The sequence below is a fragment of the Artibeus jamaicensis genome, unplaced genomic scaffold (assembly GCF_021234435.1).
Source record: "Artibeus jamaicensis isolate MK-2021 breed Jamaican fruit bat unplaced genomic scaffold, CSHL_Jam_final contig_465, whole genome shotgun sequence".
Classification (NCBI taxonomy): Eukaryota; Metazoa; Chordata; class Mammalia; order Chiroptera; family Phyllostomidae; genus Artibeus; species Artibeus jamaicensis.
The window spans coordinates 25885147-25903652 of NW_026521843.1; the positions used below are offsets into that span (position 1 = coordinate 25885147).

An 18506-nucleotide genomic window follows, 5' to 3' on the forward strand; every position below is an offset into this window, starting at 1 on the left:
GAAAAGTTTGCAATATCTGCAGGTAGAAGTGGCTTTTCTGTTTTGTTGTTTCTGTGGTTCCCCTTTCTTTTCCCTTGACAGTCGTACCAGAGTTTTCTTCTTTAATTGTCTAAAAGAGTGAGATTTCAGTTTAGTTGATTTTCTGTATCATTCGTTTTTGTATTTATTTTTTAAAATGTATTTCATCGATTATGCTGTTTCATTTGTCCCAGTTTTCCCCACTTCGCCACCTTTGTCTGGTACCCCCATTCCCTCCAGCCATCCCCTCCCTTAGTTCACGTCCGCGGGTCATACGTAAAAGATCTTTGGCTTTCCATCTCCTGTACTGTTCTTAACTTCCCCGTCTATTCTGTATCTACCAGTTTGTACTTCTTAACGCTTGCACCTTTTCCTCCCTTCTCTTTCTTCCCTGTCCCAGCTGATAACCCTCCAAATGATCTCAATATGTATGATTCTGTTCCTATTCTGCTTGTTTGCTTATAAGCAAATTGTTGATACTCATGAATTTGTTGCCTTTTTATTGTTCATAATTTTGATCTTTCTTTTCTATAGTTCCTGTTAACATTTCATATAGTAATGAGTTGGTAATTATGAACTCCTTTAGCTTTGCTTTATCTGGGAAGCACTTTCTCTGCCCTTTCATTCTAAATGATAGCTTTGCTGGATAGAGTGATTGATCTAGGTTGCAAGCCCTTGCTTTTCATCACTTTGAATACTTCTTGCCAGCCCCATCAGCTGACAATCTTATGGGAACTCCTTTGTGGGTAACTCTTTACTTTTCTCTTGCTCTATTAAGATTCTTTTTCTTTAACCTTTGGCATTTTAATTATAATGTGTCTTGATGTGGTCCTCTTGGGTCCAACTTGTTTAGGACTCTCTGTGCTTCCTGTGTCTATTTTCTATGTTTCACTAAATTAGGGCAGTTTTCTTTCATTATTTTTCAATTAAGTTTTCAATTTCTTGCTCTTCCTTTTTTCCTTCTGGCATCCCTGTGATTTGATTTTCCAGCACTTCTGGTTGTTTATTGTTTTTAGATTGGTTGTTATCCTCCTTTTGATTGTGCAAGGAAGGGTTTCTACCTACGCCTCCATCCTGGCTGGAACTCACATCCCTGTGATTTGTATGTTGGTAAGTTTGAAGATGTCTCAGAGGCTCCTTATTCTATCCTCATTTTTTCAAATTCTTTTTTTCTTCTTGATGTTCTGGTTGAATGCTTTTCTTCTTATGTTCTGTATCATTGATTTGATTCTAGACTTCATTGCTTCCACTATTGGTTCCCTGTAGGGTTTTTTTTTTTTAAAATTTAATGCAGCCTTCATTTTTCCCTGAGTCTTCTTTTATGTTGTTGCAGTGCCCCGTGAGTTCTTTGAGCCTCCTGATCCTCAGTATTTTTGCGTTCTGCATCTGATATGTTGTTTATCTCCATTTCATTTAGTAATTTCCCGGAGTTTTGTTCTCTTCTTTCATTTGGGCCATGTTTCTTTGTTTCCTCGTTTTGGCAGCCTCCGTGTGTTTGTTTCTGTGTATTAGGTAAAGCTGCTTTTACTCCCTGTCTTCATAAGATGGCCTGTTGTAGGAAAGGCACCTATAAATTGTGTGGGGCAGAGCCTTAGGTAATCTCCAAGGTGGGGCAACCTGTTTCACCACTTTGTGGCTCTGTGTAAGAGATGGCACAGAGAGGGACAGTGCCACTGCCTGGCCTCTGAGATTGCCTGGGATCGGAAGCTGTCTCTCAGCACCCGCCCTGCTGCCAGTTACCTCACTTTCTCCGCTTTACCCCACATACCACTTGTGGCCTTCCAGCTGTTGCCCTGGTGCTGAATCCCAGACAGGGTGGGTCTGCATAAGTGCTGAGACCTTTTCATGTCATTTAAGAGGAGTCTCCTGAGAAACCTTGAGTTTCTTTCCCCACTCCAAACCCCTTTAGCTTTTACAGCCTGAAGTTATGGGGACTTACGTTCCTGGTACTGGAACCCTGTGCTGGGCGGTCTGGTCTGGGGCCAGGATCGCTTGGTTCTGAGGCATCCCTTCAGACTGATAGCCGCCACAAGCGGAACCGCCCATTCCGCCTCCTCCCCCGTCACTCCACATCTCTGCCCCCCCTTAAATCCTTGGTCGTCAGACTTCCATACAGCTCGATTTTCTGGTGAATCTGGGTGACACTTGTAGTCTTGTTGTAGTTTTTGCTGTAGTTGTACACAGAGACAGAACGAGTCTACCTGCACTTCCACCTTGTCCAGAAGTCCTGATTTTGTTTTTTATTGTTTTCTTCTTTTACATTTCTCTGGGTCTACTCTGATATCCCTCGTCTAGATTTTTAAGACCAATTTTTAGCCCACTAATTTCATTAGTCTACTTATTAATATTTAAGATTATAAATGTCCCTAATTACCACCTTGACAGTACCATGTATTTTGATATATAGTATGTTTTTATCATTTGCTTCTAAATAGTTTCTAATATACTTCATAATTTTGCATTTGATTATGAATTAATTTCCCAGGAAATGAGGTTCAATCAGTAAATTTATCTTGATTGCCTTGGAGGTTGTGGTCTGAGGACATGTATGCTACCAATTCCTATAATATGTTTTGATTTCCTTTAGGGCCTGAAATCTCACCTCTCCCTTGTGGCAGTCTCTCTCCAGAAAATGCCTTCAAGGTGAAAGCCAGGGCCAGTGTGTAAGCTCTCTTCTCATACTTCCTCATCCTGAATCATCTCAGCCTCTCCTTGTCTGCCATGGCTGTTCTTCAGTGTCTTCACACAGTTGTGTTACATATTTGCCTGGTTTGTGTCTAGAGTCAGCCAGGGGGTGAAGAACCCATAGTTCTGCTCTTGGTATGTTTGGAAATGACTTTTAGGGCCAAGAGGTTCCCACAGCCTGCCACCCAGTAGCTTTCTTGTGGTGATGATTTAAAGGTATGAGCACACATAAGAACATGACCCCAGGTGTCGCATAGATTGATACTTGAGATTTGAGTGAATGAAAGCTAAGTCTCAACAAGTTTGACAGTGAATGAGGAATTTTGTTTTGAGTACTATGCAATGAAGTAAAAATAGCATATAAAAATTTTTTTATATAGAAGAAATTTTGCCTTAGTCATGATTTGAGGTTTACTCATGAGAGTTTATATTCATCTTCTGCTTGGAAAAACCATATGCTCAATAATGCTTATTAATTTTTAAGTAGATCTGATATTCTGAATGCTGTAATTTGTGCTGGAGGTAGACATATGAAGTTTTTTCAGGTTATCAGGAAATCAGTAGTTAGTATTGACTGTATATGGATATCAGTTAGCTGTTGTCAAAATAATGCTACATGGTAGAGGCTGGGTTCCTGGGAAATAGACGTTGAGATGGAGATTTGCATGCAGGAAGTTTATCAGGGAGGACCTTTGGGTTGAGCACTTGTGGGAGAGAGGGGAAGGAGGAGGCAGGATTTAATGGAGGGAGAAGTGGGCTAGGAAACAATCTGACTGGAAGCCTCAGTTGAGTCTGTGGGCTGCTCTGGAGACTCATTCCCAAATCAGCGTGAAGGGCTGGGCCTTTCTCCTGCCTTGCTGGATGCAGGCTTCTGCAGGGAGAGAGCGTGGCCTGGGGTGATGACTGTTCCTTAAACTGAGGTCACTCCAAAGAGGGCTGGCAGCTGAGGGCTGTCCGTTCACAGCACTTCTAGTACTGGCTGAATGAGTTCTTTATTCTCCGAGGAAAAACACAGTATCCATTATTCACTCCCCAGAATTTCAGTGGCTTATAACAACAAGTGCTGATTTCTTGTACACTCGTCTAAAGGTTGTCTAGGGTTCTGAACTGGACCGGGGCCACGCTGCAGGTTGTGACCAGATCTTCTTCCTGTGTCTCGTCTTCTTTTGGCAGAGATCAGTAGCACAAGGGGGCAAGTCCAGATGCACTAACACACGTGAGGACTCTGTTAAGTCACATACCTAAACAACCTATTGGCCACTCAAGTCATTGTCCAGGCCCAACACCAACAGAGGGGGCGGATACCCTCCCGTGCAGGTCCAGGGGAGGAAACAAGTGTTTGCTGGACAATAACCCCATCTACCATAGTGCGACTCTCTGCCTAGTGAACGGAGGATGAGAATTTCACTGCCAAGATTTCATTGTCAGCCTTTCTCCTAAAATATTTGTATTTGTCATCTCCATCTGTTGTGAATGAGATGAAATGTGACAACACCTTCAGTGCTATTTGGCAAAGAGAACAGCTTGTGCCGAATTCTCATGATTTTTAAAATTTAGTTTTGAATGGATCTTGTCGTGTGTTATCTGTATAGCTATTGGAAAGACTGTAATTTTGTATTTATCTGGAGAGAAGCCTCCTTTTTTTTTTTAAACTGCATTTAGGGATTAAGTTCTTTTATGCTATTTTAAACTAAGGTGTACATGCCGTAAAGTGTATTAAGTATCCTACACTTTAGATGTACAGCTTATACATTTTTACGTAAGTGTATTTGTAACCACCACCCAGGTTTAGAAAAAAAATTCCACTGCTAAATTCCAAAAGGGTTCTTATGCCCCTACCCATCAGTGGTCTCCCCACAATGATTATTGAGACATTTCTCACCATCAAATAATTGTTATTCTTCTCAAAGTCCATATAAATGGAACTGCCAGTATGTTCTCTAGTATGTCTAGCTTTTTGAGTTTCTGTTATCTTACTGATAAACCAATTACTGTTTTTTGTTTTCAAACTCCTACATATTTTCTTAGCTTATTTCTGTGAGTCTATATTGGTTATTGTCTTTTCTTTTTTTTTTAAATAAATGTTTAGCATTTTATTTCTTTTTAAATTTTTTTTTAAAAAGATTTTATTTATTTATCTTTAGAGGGGAAGGGAAGGAGAGAGGGAGAGAAATATCAATGTATGGTTGCCTCTCATGTGTCCCCTGCTGGGAACTGGCCTGCAACCCAGGTATGTGCCCTGACTGGGAATCGAACTGCGATACTCTGGTTCGCAGGCCTGTGCTCAATCCACTGAGCTACACCAGCCAGGGCTTCGGGTATTGTCTTTTCTATTACAGAAAATATCTTCTGTATTTTAGTTATATTTTGTAGGGTAAGATTAGACTATTAAAGTCCTTTCAAAAGAAAGGCCATGTGCATCAGAGAGATGGAGTAAATAGGGACTCCTAGCAAATCATGTGATCCCCTGGTTTCCTTTGTCAGGTCGGTCACTGATTTCAGTGGAATCACTCCCTAGGAATTCCACAGTATGTGTGCCTGGTGGGATGTTTATTTTCTACGCACACTGATCATTAATGCCTCCTCCTCTGGGCTATGGGATAAATATGGGCTTTGGAGGTTTTGTAGCTCCTGGTCAGCTGTGAGTCTGACCCACTGTTCCATTTGATTAGTGGCTCAGCACAAGAATTAGTCTTCCAAAAGCAAGTGCATACACAACCACACTCTGAAAAGAGCAGACAGTCACTGGAGATTTTGGTCATAACTACTTATAAAGCCTAAGATATTACTTTGGTTCTTTGAAGCCTTCTTAGATAATAGCTCATCCTCAGTTTTAAAAGTCCCTATAAGAAAAGCATTTTCATTCACCTATCACAAACAAAAGACTGAATTCATGCTTTGAGTGGTTGGTATAATATCAGCCAAGAAAAACTCATTTAATTCTGTTACTTTTGGCTTCAGAACGCTGTTAATTATAAAAATTACTTATACCTCCTAAGGAATCTCAGCAGCATAGTTAATTTGTATATTTATTGATTTTGAATACCATTTAATCTTTTTTAGTTTCATTAATTCATCGTAAATTTAGGGGTTTTAAAAATGACCATTTATGAAAACACGTTATTAATGGAAGGGATTCCTAAATGTCGTTGAACTCTTTTTTTTCTTCATTTTCATAGGTCACATATCCAGACACAATAATCATTTAGTTTCAGGGATAATGTAAAAATGGTTAAAGGTGTACACTTCAGCTAAACTGCCAGGTCTGTCAAGTGGCTGAAGAATGGGAACTTGATTCTGGAGTTTGCAGAGCATAAGCAAAGAGTGAAGATCGAACCAAACGTTTTTGTACCTCTGCTGCAGAAGAGTGAGAAGCAATTCCCTTGAGTTAAAGTTTTATTCCATGATTGTGACACATATGCAAAGGACTGTGCGTGGTCCTTGGTCTTAGCTGTGATTATAACTAGGAAATTGATAATGAGGTCCCTGCTTGCTTTTATTTTCTGGAATCCAGTGGTTCTTATATTTTTCAGTGACAGTTGACATTCAATGTTATATTAGTTTTAGGTGTACAGCATAGTGATCAGACATTTATATGACTTACCAAGCGATCCCCCCAATAAGTCTAGTACCCACGTGGCACCATACACAGTTATTACAGTATTATTGACTATATCTCTATCCACTACTTTCACATGAGTGTTTTGTGCCTGCCAACTTGTATTCTTAATCCTTTTCACCCAGCCCTCCAAACTCCCTCTCACCTGTCAATCATCAGTTATTCTCTGTGTCTATGGGTCTGTTTCTGTTTTATTCACTTACTTTGTTTTTTAGCTTTCATGTGTAAGTTAAATCAATACCAGTTATGTTATTTTTCTTTGTCTGATTTATTTCACTTATCATAATATCCTGTAGGTCCATCCATCCATGCTGTTGTAAATGGTAAGATTCCATTCTTCCTTTTTAGCTACGTAATATTCCATTGAATATATGTACCACATCTTATTTGCCAGTTGTCTATTGATGGACACTTAGGAGGCTTCCATGTCTTGGCTACTGTAAATAATGCTGCAGTGAATTTGGAGTGGCTATATCTTTTTGAATTGCTATTTTGGATTTCTTTGGATATATACCCAGAAGTGTAATTGTTGAGTCATAAGGGTGTTTGATTTTTTTTTTTAACAGCCTCCATACTGTTTCCTGAAATGTCTATACTGATTCTCAATCTCACCAACAGTGCATGTGGATCCCCTTTCCTCTACATCCTTGTCAGTTCTTGTTGTTTGTTGATTATTGATGATAGCCATTCTGACAGGTGTGAGGCGATGCCTCATTCTGGTTTTACTTTGCATCTTTCTGATGATTGGTGATATCAAGCATCTTTTCATATGTCTATTAGCCATCTGTATGTCCTCTTTGGAGAAATGTCTTTTGAGGTCCTCTGGCCAGTTTTCAATTGGATTGTTTATTTTTTGGGTGTTGAGCTGTCTGAGTTCTTTATAAATTTTGGATATTAACCCCTTATCAGATGTGTCATTGGCCAATATGTTTTCCTATTCAATGGGTTGTCTGTTCATTTTGTTGATAGTTTTTTTTTCCTGTGCAAAATCTTTTTAGTTTGGTGTAGTCCCATTTGCTTATTTTTTCTTTTGTTTCCCTTGCCTAAAGAGATGAATCAGAGAAAATATTACTCAGAGAAGTGTCCCAGATTTTATTCCCTCTGTTTTGTTCTAGGATTTTTATGGTATAATGTCTTACATTTAAGTCTTTAATTCATTTTGAGTTTATTCTTGTATATGGTATAAGAAGCTGGTCTAGTTTCTTCTTCTCTTTGCATGTATCTGTTCCGCTTTCCCAATACAATTTACTGAATAGACTCTTTACTCCATTGTATGTTCTTGCCTCCTTTGTTAAATATTAATTGAACACACAGGTGTGGGTTTATTTCTGGGCTCCTGTTCTGTTTCATTGATCTACATGCCTGTTTTTATGCTAGTACCATGCTGTTTTGATTACTATGGCATTATAGGATAGTTTGATGTCAAGTAGTGTGATTCCTTCAACTTAGTTCTTTGTTCTCAACATTGCTGTGGCTATCTGGGGTCTTCTCTGGTTCCATGTAAATATTTGGATTATTTGCTCTAGTTTTGTGAAATACATCATTGGTATTTTGATAGGAATTGTGTTGAATCTGTAGATTGCTTTTGGTAGTATGGACATTTAACAGTTAATTATTCCTGTCCATAAGCACAGTATGTGCTTCCACTTATTTGTATCTTCTTCAGTTTCTTTCTTCATTGTTTTAGAGTTTTCTGAGTACAGAATTTTTACCTCCTTGCTCAAACTTTTTGATGCAATTATAAATAGGATTGTTTTCTTAATTTTTTCATTCTGATAATTAATTATTGGTGTAAAATGCAACCAGTTTCTGAATATTAATTTTGTATCTTGCTACTTTTACTGAGTTCATTTACTGATTTTAATGGTTTTTTGGTGGAATCTCTATGTGTAGAGTATTATGTCATCTGTAAACAATGACAGTTTACTTCTTTCTAATTTCCGTGACTTCTTTTTCTTGTTCGATTTCTGTTCCAATACTGTGTTGAATAAAAGTGATGAAAGTAGACATTCTTGTCTTGTTCCTGATCTTAAGGAAAAAGCTTGCATTTGCCACATATGTCCTTTATTATGTTGAGATATGTTCCCTCTAATCCCACTTTGCTTAGGATTTTTATCATAACTTGATGCTGGATTTTGTCATATGCTTTCTCTGTATCTGTTGATATGATCATGATTTTTGTCCTTAATTTTGTTTATGCAGTGTAAAATGTTAATTGATTTGCAGGTAATGAACAAACCTTGTATCCCAAGAATAAATCCCACTTCATCAAGGTGTATAGTCATTATAATGTGTTGCTGAATTTGGTTTGCTAATATTTTGTTGAGGATTTTTGCATCTGTGTTCATCAGGGATAGTGACTTAAATAATTTTCTTACTTTGTAATGCTTTTATCTGGTTTTAGAATAATGGTTATGGTGGCCTTGTAAAATGAGCTGGGGAGCCTTTCCTTCTTTAAATTTTTTGGAATAGTTTAAGAAAGATAAGTGTTGATTCTTTTTTGATGTTTGGTAACATTTACCTGTGAGGCCATTAGATCCAAAACTTTTGTTTGTAAGGAATGTTTTGATGGTTGGTTCATTAGTGGTTATTGGTCTCTTCAGATGTTTTTCTTGTTGACTTAGTCTTGAAAGATTGTGTTTTTCTATGAATTTATCCAAATCTTCCAGATTGTCTAATTATTGACAAAATTATTCACAGTGTTTTCTTATAATCCCTTGTATTTCTGTGATGTCAGTTGTCACTTTTCCTCTTTCATTTCTGATTTTATTTGGGTCCTCTCTTTTTCTTGATGAGTCTGGCTAAAGGTTTATCTATTTCGTTTATCTTTTCAACAAACCAAGTCTAGGTTTCATTGATCTTTTATATTACTTTGTTAGACTATTTTGTTTATTTTTGCTCTGATGTTTATAATTTCATTCCTCCTACACACTTTGGGCTTTGTTTGTTTTGTTTTGCTTTTCCCTAGTTCCTTTAGGTATAAGTTTAGATTGTTTATTTGAGTCCAGTGATTTATTTTAGGTGAAATGTCAGCCCTTGTTAAAGCACTCAGCCACTGTGCCTAAACAAGTGTACGTGTCCTGAGTCCTGCCTTTAGGTCTGTCAGCAAATTTATGTTCTAATGTATCACAGCATAAATACATATATTTTAATCCATACTTTTGCTAATTTCCCCCCCTTTAAGAGATGTTAGTTGATACTGGAGCTTAGTTTATGCTCTTGCACCAGGGGAGAACTGTCTGCCATCCCCATCAGATACTTAGGGGTTACTTACACACCAAATCTTAAGACCCTTCTTGTCTTGTAGATGTGACACCTCTCCATTTGTGAAATTTGAAATAAATATCAGAAGATACACTGTGTTTAAAAAAATTGCATGACTTGGCTTTCATATGTTAGAAAGTTTAAACAAAATGAGCTCTTGGCAAAGATGTGATCACCTTGTTGGCCAAATCTGCACCACACATACGTGCTTGAGACAGAGCGAATCATCCTGTTTTGCCATTTTCCTGCTACACATACAATGTGTGTACAGGTTATGGATGAATCGCTTTCTCTCCAGTAGAAAATTATCAAGTTTTTCAAAACTTTAAATTACGAATTTTTGGAACCTAGTTTATTTTCTGCATTTGATGGGTAGAAAATGCTAGACCGAAGGTACTTTTGCAAAAAGTCAATTATATTATTATAATCTATCTTTCTTCTTTCAAATTATCCTTCAAATCACTCTCTCTTCAAATATATAGGAAACTGCCACCAACCAAGCTGTCCCAAGCATGCCTGGTCATCCATTCTTGCTTAAAAATATCAACCAACTTAAAACTAAAAAAAAAAAAAATTACTTATTTTGAGAGGGGGGGAAGGGCAGGAGAAAGAGAGGGAGAAAAACATCAGTGTATGGTTGCCTCTCGCACACCCCCTACTGGGGACTTAGTCCACAAAGTAGGCATGTGCCCAGACTGGGAATCAAATTGGCAACCCTTTGGTTCATAGACTGGTGGTCAGTCCACTGAGCCACTCCAGCCAGGGCCAACCAAGTTAACTCTTAGCACAGCTAGGTTAATTTTGTTTGTTTTACATGGACTGGTAATTTTTTGTCTTAACTCTCATTCATTCTCAGTTCCATTGATTTCTTTCCATTTTTCCTTTCATAGTACATCATTCTTTCAGTCCAACCTGAGAATATCTTTCTCATTGTGCGATACATAATCTGTTTTTCCCTGTTCAGTAAGGCTGTGCCATCCTCGTATAATAGCTGAAGTGACTTTGGCATTTTTAATGGAAAGGGTGATGAAACTTACTGGGTTCCCAAATTAATACCTGGAGATCCTGGATCTTCCTGGTTAGGTTGCTAGAACAAATGGATGCATTTAAAAAGATGCACACCTTAAAAGACACTAATCAGCATTTCCTTAAAGCAGCAGATAATATGTTAAGTAATTGCTAAGTAATCTGTTCAATTTTTCCTTAATTTTGTGCGGAAAAAAAAAAAACAAGTACCATCTAAGTATATTATTGTTAATGAAGTGCATCATGCACTTTAGTATTTCTGTTCTATAATAATCAGGTTTGCATTTATGGCTGATCTTGTCTCTCCATTTTGTTTTCTTTAGTTTCATGCTATGGATACATTGTATAGACACAGCTATGATTTGAGCAGTGCAATTAGTGTCTTAGTGCCACTTGGAGGACCTGTTTTATGCAGAGATGAAATGGAAGAATGGTCAGCCTCTGAAGCTAGTTTATTTGAAGAGGCCCTGGAAAAATATGGCAAAGACTTCAACGATATACGCCAAGACTTTGTAAGTAGAAAATTTTGAATAATATAAAATGTTAAGGTGGGAATATTTTATTTGTTTTTGAAATCTGGTGAACCTCAAAGTATTTATTTAGCGATTCTGTAATGAGTAATTTTTATTTGGTTAACATAGATTGAAGGCTAGTATTTACAAAGGGAGAAGCTGACATTTATTCTGGGAAGTAATTGTGAGTAAGACCCAGGGCCAGGAGGCCCTAGTTCTTGCTGTAAACCTTGGCAGTATGCATTCATCCTCTTCACCTCTCTGAGTTCTAAGGTTAAAATGTATGAACAGATTGTCTAACCACTTGTGCTAAATATATCTGAGTCCTGCTTCTTAGGCTTGTGGCCCTCCTTTAGACCTTCCATGTTTTTCTGGTTGTCTCCTTGTTGAGTCTAAATTTGATGTGGACCTTTGATGTGAAAACAGCCTGTAAAGCGGAGTAGGAGAATCTGATTTATAGGCTTTCAATCTTTGACTCCTCTTAATGATATGCAGTTTCTTACTTGCCTTTTAAATACTAGATAATCTTTAATGCTTTTATGTACTTCCTTTTGTCTTTGTGTTTGTGGAATTGCTCTTTCATTAAGCCTACAGTCTCTTTGAAATGGAGAAATTTCCATTTGAAAGTCCATTAATAGATATCTATAACAGTCATCCTTTTCAAACATTATGATAATAGAATCTTTATAGATGGTGAAGTATTTGATGTGAGCTAATATCCTGCCTTTTATGTTGTTGAATTTCTGTTTGAATTCTTTCTGAAGCAAAATTATTATTTATCAATATGGGTACATTAAATTCCAAACATGATAATTTAAGCTGTTAGTGTCACTGACATTTTCTTCTTCTGGCAAAATGTCACTCATACCCAGATTGTTATATGTCATGATTTCAGTTTATAGGATGTGCAGGTGAGAATTTAAAATTCATTGGTGGCATTTAGCTTCAGATGGTCAGAATAACACACCAGTGCAGTTATTAATATAATACAAATCTGCAGGTCTGATGACAAAGGGATGGAAGAAGAGAAACCCTTTTAGAGTGAAACTGCTTTCCCTGCATTGAGTGCGACATGCCTATTTTATATTCTAGTAATCTTTCTGGACTCATTCAAATTCAACAAATGTCTGCTGAGCATCTGCAACATGCCCCATTGCCACGTAGGCACCAGGCTTGCAACAGAAAAGTAACATTACTTCAGGGAGTGAGTTCATAATCAAGATCAAGAGATGGAAACACATACACGCAACTAAAACAAAATGTAGTTATTTCTGTCAGTAGTATGAACAGATGTTATGGAGTATTGGGAGAGGAATTATCGGTTGTGCCAATCAAATCAGAAATGGCTTCACAGAGTTATCTGGCACTTCAGCTGGATCTCTGATGGTAAAGGGAGAAAACAGCAAATTGAAAGATTTATATGAGGTATGAAACTTGGAGACAGTACTCCCGGGCACCTAACACAGGACTAGGGAGTGACTGAATAATAGCCGTGGTGCAGTCTGCTTGGACACAGAGGCTGACATTGACACGAGAAAGAAAATAACTATGTGAACATAACAACAGTAATGCTATTAGATGGTTTTTGTTACCTTCACACTCTAAACAAATCCTTGTAAATTTGCAGTGTGGTGTATATTAGTTTTTGCTGAAGGTGGTTAGAATTCTTGTTGATGAGCCAGTCACATTACATGTGTTGTGGTTCGGAGGCGGAAATTGTCCACCAGTGTCAAAAACATAAAAGTATAAATAACACCAGGAGGCTTAACTGCCCAAAAGGTTTATGTTTTGTTTTGTTTTGTTTTGTTTTTAGCTTGGGTGTTTTAAAATAAATTGTGTTGCCCTGGCTGGTGTGGCTCAGTGGGTTGAGTACTGGCCTGTGAACTGAATGGTCACTGGTTCAATTCCCAGTCAGGGCACATGCCTGGGTTGCAAGCCAGGTCCCTAGTTGGGACATGCAAGAGGCAACCCGTCAATGTTTCTCTGATATACTGATGTTTCTCTCTGTCCCTTCCCTTCTTTCTAAGTATAAATAAAATCTTAAAAAAAACCTAATTGTTCACCCTACCCCCTAATACTTTTAAAAGCAATACATAAACCTAAAGGCTATATTTGACAAGCCCACAACTAATATCATGCTCAGTGGTGAAAGACTGGTGCAGGAAAGGGTGCTCAACATCCCTAATCATTAGGGATACAAATCAAAACCACAGTGGGTATCACCCCGTACCTGTTAGGACTGCTATTACCAAAAAGATAAGAGATAACGAAAGGATAGGCATCAGTTCTTCCTTAAATGTTTGGTGGAATTCACCAGCGAAGACATCTAGTCCTAAGCTTTTCTTTGATCACCAGTTTTGGATTCCTAATTCAGTCTCCTTATAAGTTATATACAATCTATTCAGATTTTCTGTTGCTTCGTGATTCAGTCTGGGTAGGTCGTGTTTCTAGGAATTGATCTTTTTCCTAGGTTGTCCAGTTTGTTGGCATGTATTGGTTCATAAGAGTCTCTCATATACGAGCCTTTTTATCTGAGTCTTATTTTCTCAGTCTAGCTAAAGGTTTTTGTCAGTTTTATCTTTTTTTTTTTAAAAAAAAGCCCCTTGTTACCTTGATCTTTTCTATTTTTATAGTTTTCATCTCATTTATTTCTGCTCTGATCTTTGTTATTTCATTCTTTCTACTAATTGGATCCATTCTTCTTTTTTTTTTTTCCTTCTCTAACTGGGTAATTTCTAATGACCTGTCTTTGAGTTTGTATATTTTTTCTGCTTAATCAAGTCTGTTGTTGATGTTCTGTATTGTATTTTTCATTTAATTTCTTGCATTCTTCAGCTTTAGGATTTCTGTTAGGTTCCTTTTTATTATTTCTATTTCTCTATTGTGCTCATTCTGCTTGTATATCGTTTTCTTGATTTCATTGTATTGTCTAACTGTATTTTCTTATAACTTACTGAACTTCCTCAAAACAGTAAAAAAATTTTCAGGCAAATAGTAGATACTCATTTCTTTGGGGTCAGCTACTGGAAAATTATTGTGTTCCTTTGGTGGCATCTTATCCCCTTAATTTTTCATGTTTCTCATACCCTGCTGTGGATGTCTGTGCGTTTGATGGAGCAGTGACCTCTTCCATGTTTACAGACGGGCTTTAGTGGGGACAGGCCTTCACCAGCAGGTGGTGCGAGGGCACTGGCTCGTTGGGGAGGGCCAAGCAACGTACTCGCATTTAGCTCCATCAGCTGAGGTCAGTGTTGGTAAAATTGCAGGGGTCTTCCGTGGCCATGGCTGCAGGTGTGCCGTGTCAGTGAGAACTGTTACAGTCTGCATTGACAAGGGCTGCAGGGGGTCTTCCTGCTGCCTTTTTCTCCATGGGGTATGCCATGGCCAAGGGGATCCCTCTTGGCAATGGGTCTGACTTTAGAGTGTCCTGTGGTGGTGGTGGTGGTGTGAGGCACGGGCACACTTGGGTCTGCCACAGAGCCAGGAGTGGGGATGTGTGCTCATAGAGTGACAGCAGTCTGGGGTGCTGGCTCCTTTCCCGGGTCCTGGTACCTGAGATGTGTGCACTGTGGAGCTGATGTCAGAGTGCAGGTACATGTGGAGCACGCAGGACTCTGGGATCTGGGGTATGCATGGAGTTGGAGGTGGGGGCTGGCAGCCCTGTTTCAGGGGTAGGGGCACAGCAGTGTCTTCTGGGAGTGACTCAGCAGCATCTCCCAGTGGCACGGGTGCCGGTTTCTCTGCAGAGCAGGCTGCTGTGGTCCATGCCAGTACCCACTGCAGAGGCCTATGCTGTGACAACTGCAGGAATTCTGTCGCAGGGGCTGTATGAGGTCCTAGTGGCAAAAGCTCTTGGACTCCTCTGTAGAGCAGGTCACTGTGGACCTCCCTGGTACCCACCTCCTGGCTTATTTTGACAGCCTCCACCCTTCTTCCTTGTTCCTAGCCTTTTCCAGATGTCTCGCTCAGCTAAGCTGTCTGCAGTGATTCTTTCTGTGTGGTGATTCTTCATTATTTGTTCCACCGTGTTGCCATAGGTGCCGTAATTTGACTCTTCTGTTCTCCCAGGACTATTTTTCTTTTGTCATTTTTTTTCCCCCAGGACTATTTTTGTTTGTTGATAACTATTTACTATTTTGTTCTTTTTGGTGGGGGGAATGAGATTCGTATCTCCTATTCCTCTGTGTTGCTGATGTCTCTCTCCCTGTCCATTTTATCTTAAGTTGTCTAGGTTATTGCCATAAGGTGGTTCATAATAGTCTCACAGTATCCTTTTAAGGCCTGGGGGATGGATCTGTAGTGATGTCCCCCTTGCTTTCCCGATGTAGGCCTTCTCTCTTTTTTTCTTTATCAGTCTGACCTAGACTGATCAAAAAATTTTAATTTATTTTTAGAGAGAGGAGGAGAGGGAAAGAGACATTGATCTGTGAGAGATACATCTACTAGTTGCCTCTCACGCTTTCTAACCTGGGGATCTGGCCTGCAACTCAGGCATGTGTCTGGGCCAGGAATCAAACTGGTGACCTTTCAGTTCAGTAGACGGCACTCAGTCCACTGAGCCACACCAGCCAGGGTGACACTTCTCACTTTTATTGAGCTTTACAAAGAAGCAGCCTTTGGTTTGATTGACTTTTCTCTTTCATTGTTTTCTGCTTTTATTATTTATTATTTTTTTTATTATTTCCTTTCTTTAGCTTGCTTTGGGTTAAGGTACTTTGTCTTTTCCTGATGTCATTTTAAGGTCATAGCTTAGATCATTTATTTGAAACACTTCTTCTATTGCAGTCATTTATTGGTAGCACATGTTTAGCTAACAACGACTTCAGCTTTGCCTGAAAAACTTTTTCCTGCTTCCTTTGGAAAGATTTTTTATTCTTTCTAGAATTCTTTTTTTTTCCTCTTTCAATACCTAAATGCATTTATTTGGCTTATGCAGTTTCTGATGAGAAAGTTATGTATGTAAATTTCCTTTTTCTTTGTGTTTAAAATTTCTCTTTACTCTTGGTTTTTAGCAGTTTTACTACTACATTGTGCCTGGTTGTGCTTTTGTAATTATTCTGTTTGTAGTTCACTGTGTTTCCTAGAGATGAGATTTTCTTTCTGTTTGTGTATGAATTTGCATAATTTGTATTGATTTATCTTTTAGTACACCAATTTTTTCTTTCTGTTATATCCAGTATACTGATAAACTTGTTAAAGGAATTCTTCAGATATCATAGCATGCTTTTTTCTTAACATTTAATTATTTTTTATGCTTTCTATCTGCGTTTACATTACCCATCTATTTGTGTTGTCCACCCTTTCAACTAGATCCTTTAATGTAGTGATGATAATTTAATATCTGATATTTCCAATCTTTGGGTCATATTGGGGGTCTGTGTCTGTTGCCTGATTTATTTCTTGAAAATGGGACATTTATTACGCCGTTTTTGATGTCCTGTATCTGTGATTGGATGTGGAGCATCCTGTGTAAACAGCCACACAGACTGGGTTAAGTAGAATTTGTGTTCTGAAACGCACGTGCCTCTTCCCCTTCCAGGTCGTGGCTGTGGGGGGTTGAGTCTGCCTAGTCAGTACTTGGGCCAGCTTTGGGTTTTGTCGTTCCTTACCTTTAGCGCACTATTGCATTGAAGGCCTTGACACCTTCGAGTCTCACAGGGCCCCAGAAGCTTAATGATGAGTTCCCCCGTTTTTACTAGATCTGCCCCTGACTCAGAAGGAGAGGCTCCCCACCTGACTAGCTCCCCTAGCGTTCCACCCAGTTTGCAGCCTTCTGGGTTTCATTTCCCCACCAGCCTGAAGAGTTATTCTAACAAGCCCGTCACATCCTCCCGCGGGAACTGTCCTTAGGAACCAGGGCACACTTACCCTCTGGGTACAAAAGCCTCACTTCCACAGCTCCTGCTGGCTCACTGTTCCCAAGTGCAGCCGCTGTTGTGGCCCTCCATGATGTCCTTTCCCCCTGAGCTGTGACTATGTCAGCCTCATCTGTTTTGTCTCGGGTGTTGTGTGTTCTATGACTGGCCATCTTGTATTGTTTTGAGGGGTGGATCCCTCACTGACGGGGTGAAAAGGAGGGGTTCTGAATACCCATAGACCTGAGACTCTTTGCTGTGCCTGACGTGGGGCCTGGGATGCCACCACCTCGGCAGGCCCTGCACTACGGAGCCTCTCCCCACGGTAGCAAGGTGCTGCTGTTTGCTGCGTGCACAGTTCACGGTGTGGGGACGGAGGGTTTCTCCACTGTCCTGTCGAAGCCCCAGTCTTTGGCAGGCTTTGCGTGCTCACGTCTCAGTGGCAGCACTCCCACAGCTCCTTTGCTGCCACCAGCCTCTGCCTTGTGTTGCATTTTACTGGCAGGGGTTTATGGTTGAGCTCAGACTTCTTCCTCGCTGCAGTGGCCGACGGCTTTTGCTATGTAACGTATGGGAGGACCCGGGAAGTAAGGGATTTTCTTGCCTGATATCCCCAGTGGCAGCTGATCACCATTTACACACCCGCATTACCACCAGTGGGGGTTCTGTTAGGTCTCTTGCCTTGTCCCAATTCTTGCGTCTGACCACCTCTAAATTTTACATTTTTGAGATTTGATTGAGTCTGTTATGGTGAATGTTCTATGTGCTCTTGGAAAGAGTAGATATTTTGCTTTCAGATGGAATGTTCTATAAATGCTACTTAGGTCAAGTTTATTGATAGTGTTGTTCAAGCCTTTGGAAGCCTTACTGATTTTCTGTCCATTTGTTCTAGTACTTATTAAGAGAGCAGTATTAAAAGTCTCTAGCTATAATTGTGGATTTTTCTATTACTCATATCAATTGTAATTTGGTTTTTGCTTTAATTATATCGAAACTCTGTTACTAGGTATATACACATTTAGGATTGTTCTTGTGGTGAATTGACCCTTTTATCTTTAAATCATGCTTCTTTACTCATGGTAGTATTACTTGTGTTGGTCTACTTTATCTTTAATTAATATAATTAAGCTTTCTCCCCCCCCAAGATTATCTATCTATCTATCTATCTATCTATCTATCTATAGAGTGTGGAAGGGGAGAAAGAGAGCAAGAGGAGCATCAAGGTGTGGTTGTCTTTCATGCACCTCCTACTAGGGACCTGGCCTGCAACCCAGGCATGTGCCTTGGCTGAAAATTGAACTGGCGACCCTTTAGTTCACAGGCTGGCACTCAGTCCACCAAGCTGCACCAGCCAGGGTTATGTGTGGGTTCCTTAAGGATAACTACTTAGGACTCCAGCAGTTTCGACTCAATCCCTGCTGGTATTAGCATCCAGAAGTTATGGGGACTTACCTTCCTGGCACTGGAACCCTAGGCTTAGGGGACCTGGGCTGGGGCTGGGACTCATTGCTCCTGAGATATCCCTCA

General features: G+C 39.5%; 1 protein-coding gene across 6 annotated transcripts in view; it reads left to right on the top strand.

The window, feature by feature from the left end:
- The window catches only part of MTA3 (metastasis associated 1 family member 3), a 167146-nt gene that overhangs the window by 106852 nt on the left and 41788 nt on the right, over positions 1–18506 (top strand). For all 6 annotated transcript variants that reach the window (XM_037162081.2, XM_037162082.2, XM_037162085.2 and 3 more), the window contains one exon: positions 10936–11124. In XM_037162081.2, the coding sequence (XP_037017976.1) occupies positions 10936–11124 (189 nt within the window). The remainder of the gene's footprint in view (positions 1–10935; positions 11125–18506) is intronic.